This window comes from Hevea brasiliensis, chromosome 15, assembly GCF_030052815.1.
Source record: "Hevea brasiliensis isolate MT/VB/25A 57/8 chromosome 15, ASM3005281v1, whole genome shotgun sequence".
Taxonomy (NCBI): Eukaryota; Viridiplantae; Streptophyta; class Magnoliopsida; order Malpighiales; family Euphorbiaceae; genus Hevea; species Hevea brasiliensis.
The window spans coordinates 74,383,207-74,409,925 of NC_079507.1; the positions used below are offsets into that span (position 1 = coordinate 74,383,207).

The window sequence follows — 26,719 nt, forward strand, 5'->3', positions numbered from 1 at the left end:
GCAAAACAAAATGGAGTCTACTATTCAAGCCCTCAAATCCATGCATAAAGACTGCTAATTAGAGATTTCAATTTGATGCATCCAAAATGTTTCAAAAGAAGAAAATGTTAAATTTTAAACCCTTAAATTCCTAAAATGTGAAAAGGGCTTATTGAATTACTAGGAGCTAGTCATTTTGCCCGCATTATTTTATTTTTTAAATAATTTATCATACATTTTAATATTTTTTATTTTCATAATCATATTATAAAATTTTATTATGATAAAATTTTTAATTAATTATAGTTTTGTTTAAAGTGTTGATAAATAAATAATTTATTATTTTTTTAACTTAATTAACATAGTCATATATCAACAAAATAATCAATAACATAGAAAAAAAAATTATGTCATGACGATTTATTAAAATATCATTATTAAAATTTTTAGACTTTAATTATGAGAAATGTTTTTAAAGTTAATTTTTTAAATTTATGAATAATTTTTTATTATATATATATATATAATTTTTTTTTAAAACAATTCACCATTTTCCTAAGTCTAACTAAAAATTCACCCAAACAATTATTATTTTTTAGAGATATATAATTAATATGATAAACATAATTTTATAATATGTGAGATTGTAACCTTAATAATTTTAAAATTCTTAAAAAAATATAATAAAAAAATTAGATAATTATTTTTTTTATAAAATAAAATTTTAATAATTGATATTTGAAAACATTTAAATAAGAAATTGATATCTAATATGATAAAATAATTTTTATATAAAAAAAATTAAAAAAAAGAGAAGATTTTACCACATTATAATTTTTTAAACCTCGTTATTAATATAGGTGACACGCTCAGCTTTAATATTTATATATATACCACTAATATTAAATTTCAAACCTTTAAACTCTTAAAATGTGAAGAGCGTTTATCCAACAAAACACTATTCACGATAAACTTAGAAGCATACATTAGATAATATGTAAATAGCATGTCGTTTACCTGACGCCTAATAACAAATGCTTGCGGTTGCATACAAAGTGGGATACGAACTTTTGAATATTTCCAAATGGTTCCATATTTCGATTTTTTAAGTAGAAAACTGGGGGAGTAAGACTCGACTAAAACTGAAGGGAATGATTTGCCTAAACCAAGTCAAACTAGGCATATTTAGAGTCATTTGCTCAAGGAAATGTGATAGAAAGAAAAGGAACACAAGAAATAAAAATGCCTCATTGTCAAAGGCCAAAACATACTATTGATTAATCAAATTAACCAAGATTAGGTGATCAGTTATGATAACCGAAATGGAAGTGAATCCACAGAAACTTTTTTTTTTTTCCCTTTTTTGCAACTCCTTGTCTCTAAATGTTATTTATATACAGTCACTTAACCTTGATTCCTATCACTTACATTACAAGGCACTCGCCACATAGTGTTAATTCATGACAGGTAGAAATCATACACACCACTTAAATTCAGCAAAACATCATATTACGTACTTTGCTTACCTGTGAGTAGACAGTAATACAGGAAACGAGTGAAACGCCTGTAATATCCAAGGCATTGCAATTGCAATTATCTATTTTACTCCGCTTGTGTGAGGCTTCAATTTGGAGTTTGCTTAGAAATTAAAATCATATAGCATTTTAATTTGATTCTTCCACGTTTCAATACTAATTTTAATTCAATTTTTGATATTTCAATTTCAATTCAATTCAATTTAAATCCAACTCAAAATAATGAATTAAAGATAATCAAAACATTTATCAGAGTGTTGTATAGAGAAGTCGATGATAACAAGATCTATTTTTAAAAACAAACGAAACCAAGAGCTAGAAAGAGAAACGGGAGCAATAGTTAAAACAGTAACATAGAACCACAAAGTTAGAAGAGATGACATGAAAATTAAAGATGACTGAAAACTCACCATCTGTCTGTCTCATTTCAATAGAAGATGAAGATCGTGATCTTGCTCAATGCAATGGCTAAAAACACAACTCCATCCGCCTATGCAGTTAGAGGAGGCCAATTCAACTCGATGTATTGATGTTAATAGTTAAGAGAGAAAAAGGAATACATATACACACATCAAAGAAAAATATAGACGAGCCATGCTTGCATGGATGCCGGGCAAACCAAAATTCTTGTGGTCAAATGTGAAGATTTTAGTTTCTCAGACTCCCCTCATGTGTTCAAACAGTATAAACCATTCCAGGTTAACACCATCTTCGCTGCCCAAACTTCTTTGCCATATTAGAAATATCACAAGCACCATACAGGTTCTTTAAGTCTGCAAAAGGATGGAAATAACAACATTGAGTAGATTAAATTCATACATACACGTATCCAAATTTCAATATAACAAGTTTCTTCATATCCCAAGTCAATCCAGATTGAATCGATGCCTTGGGAATCCTGTCCTGCACTAAAAAGGTGCTTCGTAATGGCTGCAATCACGGCAAAAACTGTAATTACAAAACCAAGCAGAAATTCCAGCAGAATTTAGATAATTTGAATACAGCAACTCTGTAACCAATGCAATTAAATTAGTTTTACAGGGAACTGCAATACTTGGGAACTAAATGTGTCAATTCAACTCCATGACTGTCAGCTTATAGATATTAGGAAATTACAATACAGCTATACAACAAATTTCTTAATTCATAGAACTTACTCAGCTAGAGATTCTTGTGATTTCTCCCGAGCTACTGAGGTGCCAACTGTATCTTTTCCAGATGGTTCCTCAGTCTTATCATCCAGTATCACTAATGAAGATGAAGGCAAGCCCATATCCGCAGATACTTTCTCTGGCACACTTCCACCATCCTCAGAATGAGATACTTGATCACCCACTTCAATTTCAGATCCTTTTGAATCCATGGATGCTATTAAGCTGTCGACTGTACCCTTCTCAGATGAGAAGGGTACTCCTGCCCCCTCTGTCACTAGAGAATAAGGCAGGTCTAACTTTTCAGCCATCCCACCATGCTTTGTTTGTCCATCTATTTCAGATTCAGACATTTTTGATCCCTCTGGAACCTTGCATGGAGTATCCTCAATATCCTCTTCATGCATCATTGATATAGACAATGTAGGTATGATGACGTTTCCGGATTTATCATCAGGCACAATACCACCAACCTGGGAATCTTCTGGCTCTATCCCATCAACCTGAGAAGATTCGGGCCCTATCATATCAACCTGAGATTCAGCCAACGGATGATTGTCTTCTATTTCAGACCTAGATTCACCCACTGCTCCCAACATGCTATGAGTGCTCTTCTCAGAAACACCTTCAATCTTATCATCCTCCGTCACTGACAAAGTTGTAGGCAGACCATCACTATCCAATGCAGTTTTAGACACAATACCAACAACTTGGGATACAACCATTTCTTCGCTTTTCTCAGTTTCAGATCCTTTTGCTTCCTCTGGTGCTGAGCCGCCACTTTTATTCATCTCAGATAAGCCTTTGCTTTTGTCATCCTCCAGGGCATTGCCTATCTCAGTTTCAGATCCTTGTTCCTCTGCTGCTGAGCTGCTACTTTTGTTCATCTCAGATAAGCCTTCACATTCCTCTGCTGCTGAGCTGCTACTTTTGTTCATCTCAGATAAGCCTTCGCAATTGTCATCCTCCAGAGCATTGCTTTTCTCAGTTTCAGATAGTTTTGGTTCCTCAGCTGCAGATATGCTACTTCTGTTCATCTCAGTTAAGCCTTCGCATTTGTCATCCTCCAGGGCATTGCTTTTCTCAGTTTCAGATCCTTTTGGTTCCCCAGCTGCCGAGCTGCCACTTTTGTTCATTTCAGATAAGCCTTCAATTTTGTCACCCTCTGGGGCACAGGAAGACAAAGACAAAACCATATTTGCTGATATATTTTCAGGCACAACCTCACCAACCTGAGAAACATTTATTTCATTGTTCTTTTCAATATCAGATCCTTTTGATTCTGCTGGTACTACTAAGCTGCAAAATAGACCCTTGTCAGATAAGTCATCAGCCTTGTCTTCCTCCATTGCCAAAGAAGATGATGGAACATTCATTTTTGCCGATGTATATTCAGGCACACTTGAACCAACCTCAGATACACCCATTTGATAACAATTTTCAGCTTCAGATCCTTTTAATTCCTCTAGTACTGGGCTGAGAACTAGACCCTTCTCACATATGCTTTTCATCTTTTCCTCTTCACTAGCCAAGGAAGCCGAAGATAAAATGAAATTTGGTGGTGTAATCAGTTGCTCAACAATATCATGGGATACATCCATTTGATGAATAATTTCGGTTTCAGAACTTTTTGATTCTTCTGGTGTTATTGCGTTGCCAGATAAACCCTGCTCAAAGAATACTTTGCTCTTTTCTTCCTCCATTGTCAATGGAGAAGAAGATAAAACCATATTTTCTAGTACATCTCCAGGAAAAATCCCACCAACTCGAGAGACATCCCCCTCATTAACCATTTTTGCTTCAGATCCTCGTGTTTCCCCCTCTGCTAGTGAGCTCTTCTCACGTTTGTCATCTACTTTCTCTTCCTCTACCACCAGGTAAGATGAAGGAAGAGTACTTTCAGAAATATTTTGCAGTACAACCCTGTCAAACTGCAAAACCTCCATTTGATGAATGTCCTCTGCATCGGTAGATTTGGCGGCAATATCATTTGGCAATGATGCAAGTGCTTCAGACAAGTTTGCTTCTGCATTGCAACCAGCTACACATTCACCCTTACTACTTCCAACCTCTGGCTGTACCTCAGCTCCACTATTATCTTTCCCTACATCTGCAGATTCAGAAACAGTAAATTCTGGCAAAGATATTTGCTCTTCCACATTACTAACCTCAAGGCGACCACCCTCGGTGCTTCCACGAGGCAGTTGCATTCCACTAGTGCCTTCTGAAACACCTTGTACGCTGGAAGATGTCGTAACAAAATCTTTTGGAGGCAGCTCTTGTATTTTTGAGGGATCTACTTCCATATTGCAAACCTCTACATGATCACCCTCACTACTTTTAACAGCTAGCGGTAGTTGCATCACACCATGATCTTGTGCAATAACCTCCACATAATTACACTCAGAAGTGACTGACTGCGAAGGTTCTGACAAAGGATCCCTTTTATCTTTAATCTGGATGGATAGATCTTCAGATTTATCATGGTCAGTGAAAGCCTTGCAAAAAGTATCAGTATTACAACCAGTAGTTACAACACCATGCAGGAGATCAGCTCCAAGATTGTTGGTCTTCTTGGAAGCTTCTGGAAATTCAACACCAGTTTCACCTATGAAAACCGCAGCTTTGTCTGCCGTAGCATGTATGTCAGACCTGTCAGAAATACCTTCAACCTCAACATTACTTAAATTATCTTGATTTCCAGAAATAGACCTAGGTACTGGAGGATGATCACCCAAAGCATTAGGTGTTCCAGAAGTTGAAGAGCTTTTAATACCAAGAGCACAAAGTTCTGGAGATTCTTTAGAAGGCAGCTGAGCACCAGGTTCTGGAGACTCTTTTGAAGAAGGCTGTATTTCATCTTTAGAATCATTTAGAGTTATGACAGGCAATTGCACATTGTCTGAATGGCAGGAACTCGCTGAAACTGATCCAGACTCTGAAGGATGACCACCAACACCACTAGGCTTTACACAACTTGTCGAACCCTGAATGCTTCTGGCATCTAGTGACTCTTGTGAAGAAGGCTCAATAATGTTTCCAGACGAAGTCTTGGCCAAAACAGGAATTCTTCTGGAAACAGAATCTGTAACAGGACTAGGAAGCATTTGTGTACTTACACCAGAATCAAAACTCACACCATCAGGATTTGCAGAAATTGTTGGGCTTTCTATGCCAATTACACAAGGAAGTGGTGCTTTTGCTGAAACCTCTGTTTTCTTCATTGAATTGTTATCACAAATCTCCATTGGAGAAGATAGAGTCGCTGTGGAAAAATTACCATCATCAGCAGCCCCCACCGAAATCTTGGGATGCTCAAGGCTGCCAACATCAAAGGGAGAAGATTTTGGTAGCTCATTTGAAGATGGAACTTTTTCATTTCCTAATTCATCCTGTGTCATCCCAGAAGGCTCTTCCGGGCCTTGAGATGAAAGTGTTGAATCAACCTCATTCCCAGAGGACACTGGACTAGGACCAGGGAGTTCATGAGGAGCAGGTCTAGAAGATGAAACAATCTCCTTTTCACCAATGCTAACTGGAACAGTACAAGCGACCTCCTTATTGACACCTGCAATCGAGTTTTTCTGAGAAACCTGTCCTGAATCTACTACATTTTCTGTAAGTTTTGGCTTACCCAAAGCAGGTGCATGGCCCTCTTCCACCATGACACCAACTCCAGGGTCAGACTGTCTACAACTGTCAACTGAAATCCCCAAAACCGTAGTTTCAGCATCCGAAGTTGGCACAGTTGACAGGATTTTTTCCTCTGCGCTTTGGCTTTTTGGAACCTCCATAGGAGTCTGTCTTACTACAGGTACAATTGGGGCATTTTTACATTCAATCCTAGAAGACTCTCCCATTTTATTTTTTGATGAGCAAGTTTCAGAGAAAATCTCCTTCATCACACGAGCAACATCAGTAATAGCAGCAGTCTGAATTCGGTCAAAACCAGGAATTCCACTAGTCTCTTTTCTTTTTGGATCTAGGCCAACTAAACCACTGGATAAATGTGCCTCCTAAAAATTTAGAATATAAATATTATTAAAAGAATTAAAAATATAAAGGAAAAATGTCCAAAAAAAAAACCCAAAACTTAAAGTGTGTCACGTATTGTGGATTAATCTATTAAAAATTAAAAAATTATAAGATTGACACAAGGTTAAAAGTATGGAATTTTTTTCTCATTAGGCCTTGAAGAAAAATGATAACTTCAATGTATACAGGTAAACAAACTGAAATACCTGAGTGATATTTGCGGGTTCATTAAGATCACCCTCTTGTTTACTTCTCAAGTTCATCACCTTACTCCCTGATGAATCCCTTGATTTATTCTGTGATTGTGGATTCACTTTCTGATCCTGAACAACCAAAGCATCAGCAGCAGGTGAAACTGGACCCTGCTTCCTTCCCCTACGCCTAGGTGTTTCTGCTCTATTTGGAGCCTTTCGACCTTGCCTTTTAACAAGCATGGATTCGGAAGGGATAGATTGTGAGGCTGGAGAGAGAGAAGGATAAGATGCAGTAGGCTGAGAATCGGAAGCAATCTTTACAGCAACCTCATGAACAGATTTTCCAATAGCTTCTACAGCAGCAGAACTTGGAGATGACTCAGTTGGATGGCCAACAACAGAGGATACTTTGTCTTCAGAGCTTTGGCTTTGAGCCACCTCCATAAATGTTTTACTTAATACAGGTACATTTTGGGCAACCCCACCATCATTACCTTGTTCACCAAAATTAGCTTTTGGAGAGCTATTTTCAGCTGATAATTCCTTTGCAACAGCAGCCACATCATGCATATCAGCACATAGAATTTGTCCAGGAGATGAGCCTGCAAAAGTTTTGAGTTCTTTCAATCAGTAAGCAACATATTAACCATTGCTAGTAGAAGTGCATGATTTCCAACGGAATTTGTATGTGCATACAACTTACCCATGGGTCTCGCAACACCATCATTTGACGTTGATGAGCAGAGTGGCTGCTGATTTCGGGTTGCATCATCCAAATGTTCTGCTGATTTTTTATCCTGACCAGCTACTCTGGTTGCTTGCTCCTGGTTAACATCTCTAGGTTCACAATCATAACTCTTTTGGTTACTTGTCAGGACAATGGCTTTACTTCCTGATTCCTCAGATTTATTCTTCGAGACTTGATCTGATATGGAAAACTGACTGAGAAAAGCATCTGAAACAGCAGATGATAATGGTGCTTGTTTCCTCCCTCTACGCCGTGGTGTTCCGGCTCCAGTTTGAGCATTGCTGCTTGGCCCTTTTATAGGAGCTGAAGGGCCAGGAGGGAGGCATTCAGCGGCAGGAGCGATAGAAGAGATAGGAGGAGCTGACTTAGAATCCAAAGCAATCCCTGGTACAGAATAATTGGGTCCACTAATAACTTCTACAGCAGCAGAGCCAGGTAAATTACTATGACAATGAGCAACAGGAACACTAGAAATGGTTCCACTTGTTGCACTAAGCAATGGATTAACAGATATAGTCTGTGATTGTTCATTTGTACTTGGATCAGGAGCTGCTAAATTCCCAGAAGCAGACAGTATAGACCCCTGTTTCTTTCCCCTGCGTCGTGGTGCTTGTACTCCACTCTGAACCTTCCGACCTCGTCCTCTTGATTGGATAGGTGCAGAAGGGCCAGCAGTAATAGATTGTGACACAGGTGTGACAACAGCAGCAGGAATAGATTGTGACACAGGTGTGACAGCAGAAGGCATAGGTTGTGAGCCAGGTGTGACAGCAACAGGAATAGATTGTAAGCCAGGTTTAACAGCAGTAGCAGGAATAGACTGCAAGCCAGGAGTGACAACAGCAGCAGGAATAGATTGCAAGCCAGGTGTGACAACAGCAGGAATAGATTGCAAGACAGGTGTGACAACAGCAGCAGAACTAGATTGTGAGCCAGCTGTGACAACTGCCACAGGAATAGATTGTGAACTGGGTGTAACAGAAACTGAAGGGGTTGTAGGCTGAGGACTAGGAGTAATCCCTATACTAGATTGAGGTGTCACTCCACTAGTTCCCCCTAAATTAGAAGAACCAATTGAAGAATTAGGAGCAAAGGATTTTAATGAGCTAGACTCGATCCTTTTCTGCAACCCCACATCCACTTTCCCATTTCCAGAAGGTGCTGGAAGTGCCATGGCAGTTGGAGATTTATCTGAAATTGTTCTTCTCGGCCTTCCACGTCCCCGCTTTGATGGTGGAGTAACCTCTTTGCTTTGTTGCAACAGTGGAGGCTCCACAGATTGTGGTGAAGGGAGTGGTGGGAGTATGGCCTGAGCTTCTGTGGTATGAATAGCCACCAAAGGCACACTAGCATCCTTTGGCATGTTCTTCTCTATTATTTCTTCCTTCACTTTAGGTGATTCAGGAGAGTCAACCTGACACATCTTTTCAAATTCCTCTTCTGTCCATTGCTCTTCATAGGAACGCACCTTAAGTAATATATAAATAAATAAATAAATTAGAAGAACTCATTGGGGATAAAACACTGCACAAAGCATATGCACGAGCCATAAGAATCAAGTATAATCAACAAACCTCTCTTGCTCGTTTTCCCCTTCCATATTGCTGAGTATCAAGGCCCCCAAGCTTCTGTCCCTTCCGCTTCACCCCAACATTAGATACTACCTCTGCCTTTGGTACATCATACAACTTCATCACTTCATAGAATGATTTCAAGTCATCATCTGTTACAAGGCGAGAAGGCAGGGGTGGTAGAGGCTCAGTAGCATTCAACCCCTGTCCCAATAGCAAACTCTTCCATGTTGCCTGCAGAACTAGAAACTTTAGAAAGCAGATCCAACAGAGAAGTATTCAAGTCACAAATGTATTGCATATTAGTCCATACCATCTCTTTTTCCCTTCTCTGTTTGTCAACCAATTCAAACACATCAATCTCTGACTCACTGCCAGCATAGGTTAAATATAACGAAAATTTCAACTTGTCAATAAAATCCATGGGGAATCCAGTCTAAACAAAAATAAAGAGTTAAAGACATCATTTCTCATGGCAAATTAGGATAGCATATTAAGGGAAACATCAAAGAAGAAAAATCATTAAGGCCATCAAAATTCAAACCCGAGAAAAATTTTCAGCCTACAAAAGAAACAAGCCCATATTTAGTGACTAGTGTAGTGGCTAAATATGGCCCTAGGGGGTGTTCGGTACAAGGTTAACAAGGGGTAATTATTACCCTTGTAACTTTTATCCCTTCATTAATGTTGTCTAGATATCTAAAGAGAATAGGTTAGCTTTTCAGCTCATTAATATTTATATATTCTTAAGAGGTTAAATGCTAACTTTGGCGAGCCTAGGTTAAAATTACCCTGTTTAAAAGTTAGAATTTACAAGGGTAACATTCAACCATTGATTTTTTAACTTTCTATGAAACACATCCTTAGATGAAGCAAAATGATAAGAATAATCCATTGATGCAAGGGTCCCCCCTCCCACAGAAGTCGACAGGTACTAAAAATATTCAGAATGATGCATTCATCTAAATGAGAGTACTCAGAATATTTGCAACAAGAAGTTATCCTCATTTTGGGATGACTTAACCTTTTTAAGTCAGCCCACATCATCAATAACAAATCAACTAGTACAGTTGGGTGACTGCTTTGTCCACATAAAATGAGTGTGATAGCTGATTTATCAACCTCTTCTTTTTTTTTTTTCCTCTCTTTTTCACTAAAATTGCCAATCAAGCTCATATTCACATGAGTAAAGCAACGAGCAGTCTCTCAGTTGGATCAGGAGCAAAGGCACAGCAAAAAGTTTTCTTTGATTTAGAAGTTGCTCAAGTTTATGCATGGTTAATTTATTGCTTATATCAATGTCCAGCTTTATTCGATCAAGAATGAAAAGAAATAACAAATTAATAGTCAAGAAATAGTTTGCTTCTAGAAGAATTCCTACCACACCAACTAAATCATTATTTTCCAACCATGAAAAATAAGAATTGAAAAACCACTCAACCTAAAGCTCAAGCTCATAGGTGAAAGTCCAAGAATGCCACCTCTTGCCAAAGTCCATTGGCTTCAAAAATGGATAAGCACATTCTCACCTTTTCCCTGAGCTGACATTAATAACATGGAGACAACAAAGATTTAATCTTTGGACCATGTGATCAAAGAGGTTCAATGGCATTACTTACAGTGCATGCTTGCAGACGAAGTACCAACAATAGGTTTCAAATTTCTAACAATAACAACAAACTTCAAACAAGAATACCTGCGGGCTAATAAATCATTTAGTGCATCATCATCTAATACAGGGGCAGCTTCCTCTTTCTTACACTCCCGTAGAAGCGCCTCCAAGTATTCCCTCCGGTCTTCCGCACTGTAAAAAGGCAATACAAATTTTCTCAACAGTATTAGTCCAAACTCTTTGGAACTCTGATAATTTTTATAGCAACATTTTGCTTAATACTCCAGGTCACCTTGTATTATTGTCAAAGAAACCAGCAGTAATGCTCTGATTAGCAACTCCCAATTTATGCTCAGCTGAAGCTCTGACTTGTTCTTCAACGGTTTGGACCTGAAAAAGAATTTAATTATTAAAAATAAACTCACAATAAAACATCAAAAAAACATGCATCACAGATTAAGCAAAAATTTAGGTTCACAGATCATAACAGAATGAAACAGCACTGCATCTAATGAACTATCTCAGTACCACAAATTTATATCCTTCACCAATCTTAGTAGTTACTTCCTCTTCCATTTATTCAAAATGCTGAATTGTAATCTAGAATTCAAGATTTGATCTTTAAAGCTCATTTCTTACTGTCTAACCAAAAATGACCTTTTGCTTTCTATTTCCAGAACAGCTAAAAGCAAATTAAAATAATATATTAGGAGGCCAAAAGAGTGCTTTTTGGAAAAGCACTATTTTCAATACTGTTAAGAAAAGATGTTTAGTTTTTTTGGAGCTCTTATAACTAAAACATTTCAAATTTAACTATAAATCAATTTTTAATACCCTCTTAACATATTTAAGGAGATGCTTTTCTCGACAGCACCTCCAACAACAATACCAAACAAACCCATACTTCTTAGAATAAAAGTGAAATGGAATACAAAAATAGTTCCCCGAAAATAAGTAAAACGTTATGAAGTGCCAATCGTTTAACACCAACATAGACAGATTCTATATGTGCCATTAAGCAAAAGGAGTGGCATAAAGTGACATATATCACTTAAAAGTTCAAACCCTCAGCTGCCACTGAAAAAAAAAATATGCTATCGCTGATCATGTCAAGATTCATGGGTTAATGTGCATACCGCGCAGCCACATCCAGTTGGAAATATTAATTTGATGAGATTGGAAATAATATAAGCAGGAACCAAAAGTTCATGCTTCTGTATTTCCAACTTCAAAAAATCAAAAAGCATTTTCCCATAAGACAACCAAGGAAAAAGAAAATGGAAGAAAAATACAGTTTCAAATCGAAGAACAAGCACATCCCTCTTCTGACCAATCCTATGGGCCCTTGCTTGTGCTTGAAGATCCACCTGAAAACCCACCAGCATAAAAGTTAGGGCAACTTTAGAATGAGAAACTAACGTTGCGCACAAATCAAGAAGTTGAAATTTCATTTGAAACCTGAGGGTTCCAGTCAGTATCAAATATGATCACAGTATCAGCAGCTTGCAGATTCACTCCAACGCCACCAGCCCGAATGCTAACACCACATATTAAACATCAGTCTTATGGAAATTAATCAACTATAAGCATGTTGCAGTTAATATTCACACACACAGCACATTACAAAGTTTTCATCATCTACCATTATCATTATCAACAATATCAATATTACAAAATTGAAACAATAACAAAATGTACATAGCTTTTAGAGATTATCATGTCTAATCATATCATCAGCTAATTGCATAAAACAGCATAAAAGCACACAATTTCTTAAATGCAGAATCTCCGATGTGCCAATGGTTATATTAAATGCAGATTTCATTCCTTAATATCCAATCTCATAGTGTACTCTATTATTTGGAAAGAAATATTGGGGGAAAAAAGTCCCAGAACTCATCAAACATCCATATTGAGAGTTTCCCACCTGCCCCCTCTAGTATGCATATTCCACTTCCGCAATCATGAAAATGCATAAATAGCCAGACAACATGCCTAGCAACAAAAACAGAGAATTTTCCCTTTTCAATCTCAAGCTCTACAATGTCATAAGCCTGCAATGTGGCCTCCGTACCTGTTCAACTGTTCCTTGACTAATCCAACCATCAAGCATACATAACAAACAGATTACCTGAGCAGAAATATAAAATAGGGAGAATCTGTTTGGTTAAATTGTTCAATAAGGGAACCACGATCATTCCCCGAAGTATGACCATCCAAGCGGAGGTACCGATACTTCTTCATTGTGAGATACTCCTCCATTACATCAAGCAGCCTAGTCATTGTCGAAAAGAAAAGAACCTGCATGGTCCCAGAAATACTAGAAATTTTCATAGCAATAGAATGATGCCAGACTTCCAAAAATAATGGACAATGAAAGTAGACATAAGAGCCAAAGTACTCGCATAAATGAAGAAAACCAAGTACGATTCTTAGCAAGCATTCAATAGGATGAAGAAAGATGTAATAAGAAAAAATCTAGGACTTCCTAACTGCACGAGGCAAGTAGCACCACCACCTCAAAGAGAAAGGAACCATCCACTGAACAAATTAAGCACCATGTGAAACTAACCACACGTCAATCCTTTAATAACATTGTAAACAAATTAAATAGTAACAAAAGGGAAAACAACCTAACATTCATATTCTATTTCTATCCTACTTTGAATAGCAGCACCAAAATATTAAAGATGTACTGCAATGCGCAATCCTGCCAGGCATTAGAACAATACAACACATATCAACTTCTAGCAAACATCAAATGGAAAAATGCAAATGAGGAAATTCATACCCTATGGTCTGTTGCTTTCAGTTTAGGAAGTAATCGATCTAACATCTCGAGCTTTCCACAAAGCCTAATAATTGGTGGTAGAAAATGCTTAGGTATCAAATTATCAACCTACAATAGGTTAACCCAAAACAAGACTTATATTAAAAGAGGGAAAAAAAATCAAAGAAAATGGAGTGAAATCACAAGATTCAGCTCCCAAAATAATAAATGAGAAAAAAAGAGATGAAAGTGTTTCACAAAGTTTGAATATCTTTGATAATAAATTTCAAGATTCAAAGTAAGCCTGATTAAATGGGAAGAAAGCATGCCTCATCCACATGAAGCTGGCTAAGATATGGATGGTTGCAGATATTACGGAGTTCCATAACCGAGTTGTGCACTGACCGAGCCTGTGAAAAATGAGTTTTGTAAGGCTAAACAGTGTAACTACCTGACACGTATATATATATATATATATATATATATTTTTTTTTTTTTTTTTTTTTTGGGGAAAGTCCTTTCCCATGTAGGAATGCCAATAAAGTGAAAATGCAATGCACAATACCAACCTTTGAGTTTCCAATTGAACCAAGATTTTCTTCTACCCTCTTCATCAAAAGCTTCTGATATGCAGAAGCATCACACCTTACAAGTCTCTCTATCTTTTCAGGCAGCTGATTCTCAACCTAAAAAATGAATTTGAGAATACAAGAAACATGTAAGAGTAATTCCCAATATCAAATGTTTTATGACAAAATATTGAACAGGAATAAGGAAACCTATAAATATTTAATAGGCCTTTGCTAAAGCATAAGTTTTGCTTCAGCCATCCATAGAGCAAAAAAATATTTCCCAATAGCAATAAAAGATCATTTAAAGGACCTTATGTTTCAGTCTACGAAGTACAAATGGCCGAAGAACTTGATGAAGACGGTTTATGATCAACAAATTCTCCTCTTCAGATAGTAAAGCCTAGACACACATAGCCAGAGATGAGAAATAAAAGCATTCAGTATGATGAAGCAAGAATAAAAAGAAGGCATAATAGAGTGAAACACCATTCTTGAATGTAGAATAAGTGAAAAAGCTCACTTCATCAGGTGAATTATCACCATTACTCTGAAATGGTTTGTTGAACCACTGAGAAAAATCCTCTGACGAATTAAAAATGTTAGGCAACAGAAAGTTAAGTAGTGCCCACAATTCCTCAAGATTATTCTGCATCAGAGAGAAATTAAAACAAGTCAGTAAATCAAATCCATGCCAAAATAAAAACATTAAATGGGTTGAATAACCATAAAGAATGAGACACAGGAAGACAGAACCTTAGATGGTTAGACCAATGAGGAAAAACTGTCACCTGTAGTGGTGTTCCAGTTAATAGCAATCTGTGTGCACTCTGATAGTGTTTCAAGTCGGCATTCAATTTGCAAGAAGCATTCTTTATGCGATGACCTTCATCAATTATAATATAATGCCAATGTATTTTACTCAATTTTGGTCTGTCGTGCTTGTTCATCAGATACTCATATGTTGTTAGAAGGACGTTGAATTTCTGATGCACAATTTGTTCCCTGAAATACAAATGAGCAATCATACTTATCAACACAGAAAAACAAAAAGGAATTAAAAGAAAAGAACGGTCTCTTGGGTTAATCTGCAATTACTTGAATAGCCTACGCCTCTCCTCTGGAGGCCCAGAATAAACAATTTTATGTACACCTGGGGCCCAGAAATTGATTTCTGACTCCCATCCTGGTAGAACTGAAGAAGGTACAACCACCAAGAAAGGGCCTCTATCATTTTTGGTTTCCATCAGGTAACAAATAAGAGAGATAACCTTACAAAAAGGCAAGAAGAAGAACAAAAATTAGAAGAATTCTTTAAAAATGAAAAATAAAAAAGCAAAAAGATTTTTGTTTTCTTACAAATATAACAAAAATGCAACAACTTTAGGAAATATACTCAAGTAGTTTAGTTAGATAATAGCACATTCACATCAAATCCATACCTGAACAGTTTTTCCAAGGCCCATTTCATCAGCAAGAATGCCATTCAAATGATTGTTGTATAATGAAACCAACCATCTTAATCCATTCATCTGGTACCTGAAGGTCAAAAACTGCAATTTAAGAAACTTTCAAACTGAAGAAGTAAAGCATAAAGCTTAAACCAAGCCTCCAGAATAGATAAATAATACATAAACAGTTAAGTAGTAGAAAAGAAAAATCCCATCACCCACACCCACACCTCAAGAACTTGTCATACACTGAATTTAGAATTCAAAACACCTGGATTGGAACACAAATGCAATATTACAGTAACACATCATACTTACTCCCTTAATTTTCCACCCCGAAGACAAGCCGGCTGCTCTGCAATGCTCTCTTTTATGCTGCACAAGACAATGTTACTTGGTTAAATATTTGCAATAACAATATAACATGAAATTTAAAAACAAGAAGGGAAAAAAAAAGGGGCAGGGGGAGAGTGAGAGAGACAGGGGGGGAGGTGAGCAAGTGACACATTCAGTTTCAAAAGGCATAGCATCCTGGAAAGAAATAAACATAGAATAAGAACAAAAACTCATTGCAGTCAGAACTCCATAGGAATACCTCAAAGGCAGATGTGATCCAACCCTTTTCCATAAATAACAAAATCTTAAGAAAAAAATAAAAATAAAAAAGGGGAAAAAAGAGTGCGCACAGCTGGCACATTCTATCCCAATGATAACCAGCAAGATAGACAAGTAAAAACAGCAATTTAGAATAGTAAACAAAAAAACAATAAACCAATCTTAATGAGAACAGATTGATACCTATGAGCCATCATATAGTACTTCTCATTGCTTTCCATGTAATGCTGCAAATTAATTGAACAATAATGATATTAGCAAAAAGTTCAAAGTGAACCCAATAGAGAACTCATGGAACAAACTTGCCTTTGCTTGGTCACTTTCATCTTCATTCTCAAAAACAGTTTCATTCTTCTCAAAAACAGTAGCAGTTTGTGTTTCATCCATATCATTTTCAAAGTGCCTTGCCATAGGCTTTGCTTGTTGTAACTTGGATCCCAGCTTTTGAAGATATTTCTCAGTCTCCTTCAGCAGTTGCTTCACACGATCCGATTTTGCATCCTGTGCAATTGCCAAAAATTGTTATGGGAATGAATGTAAGATGCCCAGCCTCACACCACAAAATTTAGTGACCCAAAACTAACCTGCACCATTCGCAGATACCCCTCTACATCATTAATCTTTAATAAATTAATCTTCTCACGCTGAATTCTGTCAATCTTCTCCCGATGGATACGCTCCTTCCTTTTATGGAACTCCTTCACATACTTATTGAAACCCTTCCAGCGTTCTCTCTTAATCTTAAATACATCATCCAGTCTTTCCCTAAAGTTGAGGATAACAAGCAGATTAAAAAAAAAGTAAAACTGTGTTTGATGAAACCCTTTGGACACATAAATCAATAGCAACTATGATGCAACTAAAACATTTAAAAATAAATAAATAAATAAGGTGTGTACACTTGGGGATTTGTGTGTAGAGAGAAAGGAGGGCATTAAATACATACTTGTGAACTTCTATCTCAGCAAAGAACTCCTTCTGCCTCTCACGAATCCTCTTTTGTCGTTCTTCCTTCATTTTCAGCTCAAATTTTTCAAGTTGTTTTATCCTTCTACCATGTTTATGTTTCTTATATGATTTCAAACGATCCATGTCAGCAGTGATTGGCTTAAAAAAATCACTCAGAAAATCACTGCCAAAAATTTACACCAAAAACAGTGTCAAGACAAAACTATTACTAAATAAGGAAAAAGCAACCAAATTTAGCAAGAAATGAAGTAAAACATGTTTTTACTGCACAAAAACTCAAGTTATTGTGAAAATTGAGAAAACTAATCACCTCCTTAAACGGCGTTGGAGCCCCAATAACTGAAGCTTTTTCAATTCTATAACACTTTTAGTTTTTGCAGATATGTCTTCAGATGAATTCACTGTTTCCTGTACCCAAAATTTGATAAAACCATCAGTCCTCTAGTGTACCTTGCATGGCAATATAAGAACACAATCAAGTCCAGCAAAGGGCAAATCTTCAACATATATAACAGAATAATAAATCAAGCAAAATATGACAGCATCAAAACGGTTCTCAAATCATTTCACTATACACTACATTCTTCTCTCAGAAACCATGCGACTTCATCTGAGCCAATTTGCCCATGAGATCTTATATTATTCTCTCCCATTGTGCTTCCTGGTCAAACCATTTAAAAGAAACTGAACATTTTTTAAATGATCTCACATCAAACATTACTAGTACTAGCCGGAATTAATTTGTCAACAAAAAGCTTGTATGCAGCAACTCAGTCAGAGATGGAGGAGGGAAGAAATGAATGGGCGGCAGTGACAAAATGAAAACTAAACATCAACCAATCGAGTAAAAATTTCACAACAAACCTTTAATTTGTCAAAACAAGTGACCATTCTTTGTTTTGTCTTTTGCTGTTTTAGAGCCCAATTTCGCTCAGCTAAAAGTCTCTTCTTCTGATAATCCATGATCCACTTCTCGGACATGGTACACTTTGGAGAAGGTGGAGAATCTGTAGAAGCTGACTTGTCTTCATCATCTTGTTCTGTTGCCAGGAAGTGTTTCATTAACAACAATAAGAATGCACCCTTCAGGAATGCATCTTGTTTCAAATTCAGAAAATATTGGATCATTAGTACCACATTTAACTTAAGCCGAGGAAGAACCATAAAAGCTACAGGTAGTGATATATTTTGCTTAGAGAGTTTTGTCCCTCTGAGACACCAGATTCATCATTACAAAAGCATCCGTTAAAGCCACAAGAGTCACTATCACAATCAACTCCTAAATAGGCTTTGATACCTTTAATAATGAAAAGCAAGAAGAATGACTATCAGCAATTACCTGAAACACTGCTGTTCCCAAGACTTTGAAAATGACTAGGACCATTATCTTTTCTGTCAGGCATCAATTCATGCTGAACAGCAATGGATGGTAAGGATCCCCGAGAAACTTCATTATGACTGCCTATTCCAGTCCAGCTGACTGCCTCAGGGTTCACTTGTTTATTTATGCTCATTAGAGATGAAGCTAGGTCAGTCCTTCCTACATGCAGATGGCCATTCTCTGTGCTGTCCACAGGGTTACGAGAGGCTAAAGAAGCCCTTGCTGAATCAGGCGGCTGCATCACATTCACAGTGTTGAACAATGCCTGTGATTCCACCTTTTCCAGGCTCTGCACTTCAGCCTCCAGTTTTCTAGTAGCAAAAGGATGTTTCCTTTCTTCTGCAAGTACTGTGAGGTCTGAAGGTGGACCGCTTTTGTCTTCCATCATTTTCACTTTATCAGCTTCTTTAGACAAGAAGTTGCCATCCAAGAATCTACCAGCGGAAGAGGCACCTGGAGGAATTCCCTCACTTTCCTTCACGTTATTCAACCTACCAAATTGCATTGAAGCTTCAGGGATGCTACTTGGCTCATGAGAAGATTGTGCCTTTCCTTTATGATCAACCAGCTCTTTGCGAGGACCATCTGAATTACCACCTGATGATCACCAAGAAAAGAATAACCACAAAGAACGACAAGGAGAACATGTACATGGATATTTACAATAAATGGATAAAAAAGAAGAGCAAATCATGGGCCAAATTGGGGCTTTGAACCTGGACTAAGGTCTTACATCTTGGCCCAAGCCCACATGCACCAGCTTACCCAAGGCCAGCCCCAAATAAACTATGTCAAAGACTGAGTCTGCAAAATCAGGCCTGCTTTTGAAGAGTTTGTTAAGTACAGACTCATCACTAAAACCAGCCAACCTGATCTGGCTGATGAGGATCCATTCCAAAATTGGGAGAGGCCTATTAGGATATGCAGTATGCCCAACCTATAGTAAGCTTTTATTAGGAGTTCTTACCATCTTTAGGAAAGATATTTCCAAGTGCTAGCTCCAGATGCAGTTTCTTTGGCACCAAACCATTTCTGCAAGCAGTAATTAGAAAACCATTAACTAGAACCAGCAGACTGCAAAGGAAAGGGGGATCAAAAGAAAAGTTGGATGCTGAAGAAGCAGTGCTCTCCACCTGAATGCTAAAAAGACGAGGCATTGAGCCCTAAGCTGTTTTAATTGTTGATCCTTGAAAGGATTGCTAGACTGAGGAGCAGGAGATTTTCCCACATCTCTGGGAACTGTTGGTCTAATCATTGTCATTTCAGAATTACTGTTTTGCCGGCCACCCTGGTGATAAAAGACCATATAAAACAAGGATGCTTATCACACAATGCATAAAAAATCAGAGAAGCCATATGCAGAACAGAATGTAACATAATCAAGAAAAGTAATAAAGCATGATGAGAGACACCAGACATGTAAAATATAGAGAGAAAGTACATCAATTGTTCTCAAAATGAATTCTCAGCATTAACCTATTTTGAGGAAGAAAACATTAATACTAAGCACATAGCCAGTAGTCTTTATTCTTCACAGAGACTGCCCTTCCATCTTTTTTTTTTTTTTCTGCTATTGTCTTCTTCCTCTCGCTTCATATGTCCTTCCCAAAAGGGTGGAAGGGTGGGGAAAAAGTTCATAACACAAAAAACAGATCTAATCACAAACTAGATTATATTTATATAGCAATAAGAGCAAGCCAAAATAGAAGTCTAATCCTCAACAATAGCTAACAGGCATTAGTCACATGATATAACCAAAAGCAAATTTCATACATAGCAGTGGTAAGCTCTAGAATCTAGCCTATGTAAGAGGACCTTAATTCAATCAATATCCTTCCCCTGCCAACCCTAAGAACATCCAGGATATGACAAGTTGACAACCAAAAAGTAGACTCCTCATTCCTCCAAACCAAGACAAAGGGACACCAACGAGTAAAATACGCAATGAGAAGGAATGGAGACCTATATAGATATATAGTATTTTTTTTTTTTCAATAAATAGTTCTATCCAAATGTATATATTAAAAAAATAAAAATGAACAAGAGCTAATAAATTAATAAATTGCCTTACTGTATACAATTTTACCCTAATACCATGCACAATCTGAGAGCATATTCCAAACAACCAAAAGGATTAAAACACTTTTCCCAAACATAAATCTCTCCTATATCAGAATTCTTTGTATTGTCATTCTATGCACTATACAGTATTCAGTTCAATTAAGTGGGCTCCTGATTTGCTTATTACGGAAGTAGTCATAACTGTCTATAATTGGCATGAACAGGTCAGTCATCAGGGATGGATATGCTTGGTCTTAGAGGCCCAGAATTTCTAACAGCATACCACACAATTGCTCGTTTATTAAATTTAACATCACTAGAAGTGACAATGTTGATTCATGTAGCTTCAGCTTCTAATAATTTTAGATACCAACCTTTTCAAGCTGTTCCAGGTTTGGGTTTGATCCAGGTTTTTGAAAGGCCCAAGTTACCCAACAGACCAACTTTTGGGATTCAATTTGGGTTGTTCACATCTTTTTGTGATTATTTTGGGCAAGTTTCAGGTTTAGTGTAGGTTCATGCAGGTTTTTACCCATTTTCTAGGTAAGTTTAGGCAACGTAAAAAAAAGCCAGCTCTGAACATCACATAAATGAAATGAACACAAAAAGCATTTCAGATTTTTTTTATATCAATGCAACCTCCTGAAATTACAACAAGCACATAGCAACCGGAAGTAATATCAACATTACTTTCCATCATGAAGTCATTACTAACTTGCTGAATAATCAGCAACACTTCTATTTATCAAACCAAACAAGATTTCCACCCAATGACTTTACTCCATCCATCCCTTGATTGCAGTCCATATTTCAATTTTTAATGTCCAAAAAATCATTGCCCAATATTAAAGATTGATCAGAATAATTATCACATTACCCCTAATTGACAACAACTAGGGAGAGCATCCAAAAAACACCCTACATGATAAAAATGGATTAATAGGATAAATTGCTTAATTGACAAACAAATGATACTTCTATGAACACACGCAATTTGGAAGTGCACTAAAAATAGGGGCAATCCTATTAGACAAATGAAGCTCAAAAACCTGATCATTAACATTGCAGAAAGGCAAATAAGAAAATATACGTTACACCAGGAAAGAATGGTGAGGCAATTCATTCTCTCTTTAATTAATGAGATGTAATGAGAAATAGAGCAAAAACAGCTAGGAAAACCAAAGATTCAACAAAATATAACATAAGAAACAATTAGTGTAAGACCATTGCTGACCTACAGTTGGGCGGAATACAAACATTCCACCTATGCTATCTGATAATGCTAATGAAAACTAAATGAAGAATATATTGTTTTGCCTAGAGAAAATGCAGGAAAGCATCGAAGGTTTTAGTAGAAATATTAAAAAAAGGGGGGGAAAAAGTACCTGAATAATCATCTTTACATCTCCAAACATATTTGAACTTCCTCCTTCATTTTCCAAAACCCTTACAGTGGAAAGTGATGCTGGCAAGTCATCCACACCTTTAGCTAATCCATGCTTCTGAAGTTCAGAACCACTGAAATGGGCTTGACCTGAAAATCCTAGCTCCCCCATTGGGTATGAACTAGAAGTGACATGCACACCTCCATGAACCTTGCTAATATGACCTGAACAACCAGTGATGCAAACAACAAGATCACTATAGCTGAATGGGAAGATATTCCAGGCATTTCTCCAGACATTTTTATAAGTAATGTTTAAACTGAGGAGAAACAATTTCTTATTTTTCCTTGTGGAACAGAGAAAATAAACTAAAAAAGAAATCTCATCATTCAGATGTTCTTGCATGATTCAATTCTATGTTCTTCTGACACCTAACTTTGTGTCATGGATTAGAACATCTGAATATTTGCCACTAAGAGGTTGTTTGATAACACAATTAAGCACTTCAAATTAAAATTTTAAGAACTTTTTCACTTTATGTTGTTTAATAATGACTATCTATGTATTATTTACAAGTTTCAAGTAAGTTAAAATTCTCTTAAAATGGTTATTCAAATTTTTTTAACTTAAAATAAAAAGTCACAAATACTTAACTTATCACTTTAATTTTAGCACATACCGAACAACTTAGCAATTAAAATTTTCAACATTTAACTTATCTAACATTTAAATTTAGCTATTAAATTTGCAGCTTTACCAAACACCACCTAACTAAAAAATCATAAAAACAGATTTTAAGAATCCATAATTTGATTATAACACTACAATCAACACTCACCAGCTCCAATAGATGAAGTCATTGACTGCTGCACTGGAATCTCCGCTGTCATATTACCAGGCACAGAATTAGAAGAAAACCTGGGAACTTGAGATCTTTCAAGGGGTAACCCTGTTTTATTTTGATTCCATGCACTCCTGGAAGAAAGAGTTTCATGAGGAGAAGGTAGGGAACCACCTTGTTGTTGCCCTGCTGACACATGAGAAGAAGAAAGTTCCAGCTGGCCACCACTGGGAACCATAGAATTGTTATTTTCACTACCCCTCGCTGGAAAACCTCCTGGTGAATCAATCTTATTTGTTTTGGCCTTCCTCTGATTAACAACAGCATTACGAGCATCAAGCTGTTGTGGGCTGTCAATATGCGGTTCTGAGGGAAAGGACGAATCACCCCTTTTCCTCTTAGCAGCAGCCTTTTTTCCATCCTTTTGATTCACCCCTCTTTCTTGGGATTGAGAGTTGGCAGACCTAGTGTCCAAACTAGAAGGGCTTTCATGATCAAAAGACTGACTGTTCTTGTGAATTCCAGATCCTTGATAATAATCATGTCCAGCACCACTCGGGCCAACAGGTGGCCTGCTAGAAACAAATGGGTCAATTTTGGATATTTCATTTTCAGCCAAACCCACTTTAGAATCTTTTGTAACTCCAACTGCCTGTGAAGATCCTGCATAAAGGTATTGCCATTTATTTACAATTAATGAATGTATGATACAAACTCACAAGCTCAATTCTGTCACCATAAATAAACAAAAGAACCAAAAACAGTTGAAGAATATCATTTTTACCCGCAGAATCCCCCATTTGAGATCCACCTGTCAAAGGAAGGCGTGATGACATCAATGCCTCAATATCAAGACCATGTTGGTTGATAACAGTCTCCATGGCCCTTCAATAAAGGAAATTAGATCAGATAAACTACCAGAGGGAAAATATACACGTTAATAAGTTGAGAAGATAAGATCATCAACTTAAATGGTATAGAAGAAAATTGAAGTAACAGTGACAAGTGGGCAATTAAGAGCAAGATAATAACCCATATAAAGCATTATAAGTAACTAAACCAGATGGTAAACTGAGAACAAATATTATAAAATAGTCTGGACATCCTGCATTTGGTTATTAATCAAATTACAATGGAAAGATTGCATGGGCACTATATGCTACTCAAAAGGTTATCAATTATGCAGCAAATGATACATTTACAAAAGCAACAGTCCCCAGCTTCAATTCTCTATTTAAGCCTAATGACATTTTCGCAGTCAGTGCAGGATATAAACTAACTGCATTCTTCAGTCAGAGGCTCTGGAACTAAACAAATCATCATAACTAAAATGAATCTTATTTTTTTTCCACTGTGCATGAACTACCGCAGTCTTCAAATCCTGATAAAATGATGAGATCATACCAAGAGTCAAAATAGTCCCACATTAATATCCACCTGAATCGGACCAAAATAATACCATGTTTTAGTTCATTACATGAAAAAGAGTAAAAACATGTTTTCCCTAAATTCAGCCATAATTAAATGCTTCATTATTATCTCATTTAGCACAATGCAGTAAATCTACCTCACATGAGAGGAGACTTAAATCTAGTAGTTCAAGAATCATCTCTCATATTTATGTCACTTGGATGCCTCACATTCTCTCATTAACGCAAACAGATTATAAATATCTAATGAAAACATTCACCTTGATATTACTTGATATGGCATTGAATGCTCCTTCCCACTTGCTTTCATGTGTTGTAATATCTGAATTGCACATGCATAACCATTAGAAGCATAAATTGAATTTGAATTCACAATTAGTACACACATACATAATAGCTAACAAATACAAAACAGAAGGATGTTAGAATTTACAAGCAGTGGAAACAGTAAAAAATATTTGTCAAATGAAAAGTACACCAACCACATAGAGTTTTGTAGCCAATTTTGCTGGCTCGTCTTTAGAATCCTGAATGAGTTTCTGCAGAAACTTTGCAGCCTCAAACTCAACGTTATGTGAGGGTTGTGAAGACGCCATCTCATCTCACCTAAAAAATTCTATGAATAAATTAGCAAACAAACTACTTCCTGTATATCAAACATAAAAAATTCGCCCCCGCCTATGATAGTTTTTAGCTCAAAATAAAGCATTATCAAAAATATCCAAAAAAACTTATAATCCTGTTAATTTCTTTCAGCTCAACTCCAAAATAGATATTATAGATAATCAAAGCAAATAGACATTAGATTTCACGGTTTCTGCAACCAGAATATTTCATTTTGCGCTGAAAAAACTACTATAAATCATCTTATCCAATTAATATTGTTATTAAACAAAAAAGGAAACAGAAAAGCATTAATTTAGGTGAAGATCGGCGTGATTAACAGAATCTATGTAACGCAACTCTAATATTTGTAACCCTCCACGCCCAAGCACACACAAAAACTTTCATACATACAAAGAGGGGGAGGAGATTATCTTAATACTAACAATAATCGACTTAAAGTCAAATTCTTACCAAGAAAACACGGATAATGAAGCAAATTCAGCTTGATGGAACCTTTCCAGACAATTCAATTTTCTAGGGGATTTTTTCCGGAAAAACTATTTTCGAGGGATAAGACAAGAGCTCAGCGCATGGAAAGAAGATCAGCAAAGGAAGCGGGATTTAAATACCTGATCGGAGATCGACCGGGAAATTGCAGGAAATGCTGGTTTCAGTAACTGGGCTTACATAGACAGAGAACTGCGACCGCAGACGTAAACCCTCGAGAGGAAAATGAGTTCCTTCTTGCAATGAGTAACCGGTTTAGGACCCCCTCTCACTCCTTTTATTCGGCAAGTGCGAAGACGTCTCTGCTTGTTTACGGCTCATCAAATTACTAAAATGCCATCACCCCTCACTTTCTACCTTTTCCTTTTTTACATTTCTTTTAGAAAGTACTCACCGGAAAAATTAGGGCATATTCACTTACAAAAACATAGAGTAATTCTTTATTAAAAATTTTAAAAGATGTTTTTTATATTTAAACTTTATTAATTTTCAAAATTGATAGTTGAAAAACTCAATTTTTTAATTTTTTAATTTTTAATTAATAATAAGGACAAATATAAGTTATTTTTTACTATTTTTATTTATAAAAATTTATATTTTTCAACTATTATTTACATATAAGCAATATTTTAAAAAATAAAATTATATTATAATTTTTTATAGTTAAAATTAATAATTATTTATAAAAATATTTATTATAATTATAAAAATTTGATTATATTATAAAAAATAATAACTCATATTATAAATTATAAAAGTAAAATAAAATTTTAAACATATCCATAATAATTTATTTTTTAATTTTGAAATATATGAATAATTATTAAAAAAAATAAATTAAAAATTGTTTTTTATTATTAATAGGTGAAAATACTACATTAGATATTATGTATAGCATAATCTATATAAAATGATAAATCAATAATAAGTAAAAACACAAGTGTATATGATCAATTTTCAAAAAATTATATTTATTAAACAGTTTTTTATTTATAAAAAAAAAAAAAAAGTAATTGTATGTGTTTCCATTTATGTTTGACTTGCCATTTTATATCACTTGCCCACGTGGAATAGCTAGACCATTCTAAACTTTCTCTCATTCACGAGTCTAATCCTCATTAACATTCAGTGACAGTGGCAAATGCAGAAAAAAAATAAGGGTTAATATATAAAACATAAATAACAAATTAAATGCATGTCTCTCCATTTAAATAATTAAAGGTCATTTATCAATTTATTATATGTATAATTATATACCTTTTATCTGTAATAAGATTTAATTTATTCTCTATATTTATTAGAGAAGTTT

The 26,719-nt window shown here is 36.0% G+C and overlaps 1 protein-coding gene across 7 annotated transcripts; it reads right to left on the reverse strand.

The window, feature by feature from the left end:
- Positions 1-1,716: 1,716 nt before the first annotated feature.
- On the reverse strand, positions 1,717-25,687 carry LOC110634454 (chromatin structure-remodeling complex protein SYD). 7 transcript variants are annotated; one of them, XM_021783460.2, is made up of 36 exons: positions 25,533-25,687; positions 24,780-24,903; positions 24,558-24,619; positions 23,652-23,752; positions 23,042-23,530; positions 22,865-22,909; positions 22,027-22,250; positions 19,714-19,868; positions 19,548-19,612; positions 18,539-19,177; positions 18,064-18,239; positions 17,510-17,607; positions 17,177-17,362; positions 16,815-16,995; positions 16,537-16,731; positions 16,414-16,457; positions 15,934-15,990; positions 15,607-15,703; positions 15,263-15,435; positions 14,956-15,169; positions 14,688-14,813; positions 14,478-14,567; positions 14,165-14,281; positions 13,925-14,005; positions 13,617-13,724; positions 12,957-13,126; positions 12,284-12,362; positions 12,118-12,192; positions 11,118-11,215; positions 10,910-11,017; positions 9,527-9,584; positions 9,217-9,447; positions 7,598-9,110; positions 6,907-7,496; positions 2,672-6,681; positions 1,717-2,462 (listed from the first exon to the last, which is right to left on the reverse strand). In XM_021783460.2, the coding sequence occupies exons 2-36, from the start codon at positions 24,891-24,893 to the stop codon at positions 2,423-2,425; spliced, it is 10,809 nt and encodes a 3,602-aa protein (XP_021639152.2). In that variant the 5' UTR covers positions 24,894-24,903; positions 25,533-25,687; the 3' UTR covers positions 1,717-2,422. The 7 variants fall into 7 exon arrangements, with proteins under 7 accessions (XP_021639152.2, XP_057992969.1, XP_021639149.2 ...); XM_058136986.1 differs by adding an exon at positions 25,375-25,460 and having other exon boundaries at positions 22,865-23,530; positions 25,533-25,646; XM_021783457.2 differs by having other exon boundaries at positions 1,717-2,287; positions 22,865-23,530.
- Positions 25,688-26,719: the final 1,032 nt, after the last annotated feature.

Bases quoted from the DNA above. Each gene is read 5' to 3' on its own strand.
- LOC110634454 (XM_021783454.2), bottom strand. From the start codon at position 24,893: ATGGCGTCTTCACAACCCTCACATAACGTTGAGTTTGAGGCTGCAAAG. The intron at 18,240-18,538 runs GTAATTGCTGAT...TCCTGGCAACAG, and splicing joins TGGGAACAGCAGTGTTTCAG to AACAAGATGATGAAGACAAG. The intron at 11,018-11,117 runs GTGACCTGGAGT...GCCTTTTTACAG, and splicing joins TTCTTTGACAATAATACAAG to TGCGGAAGACCGGAGGGAAT.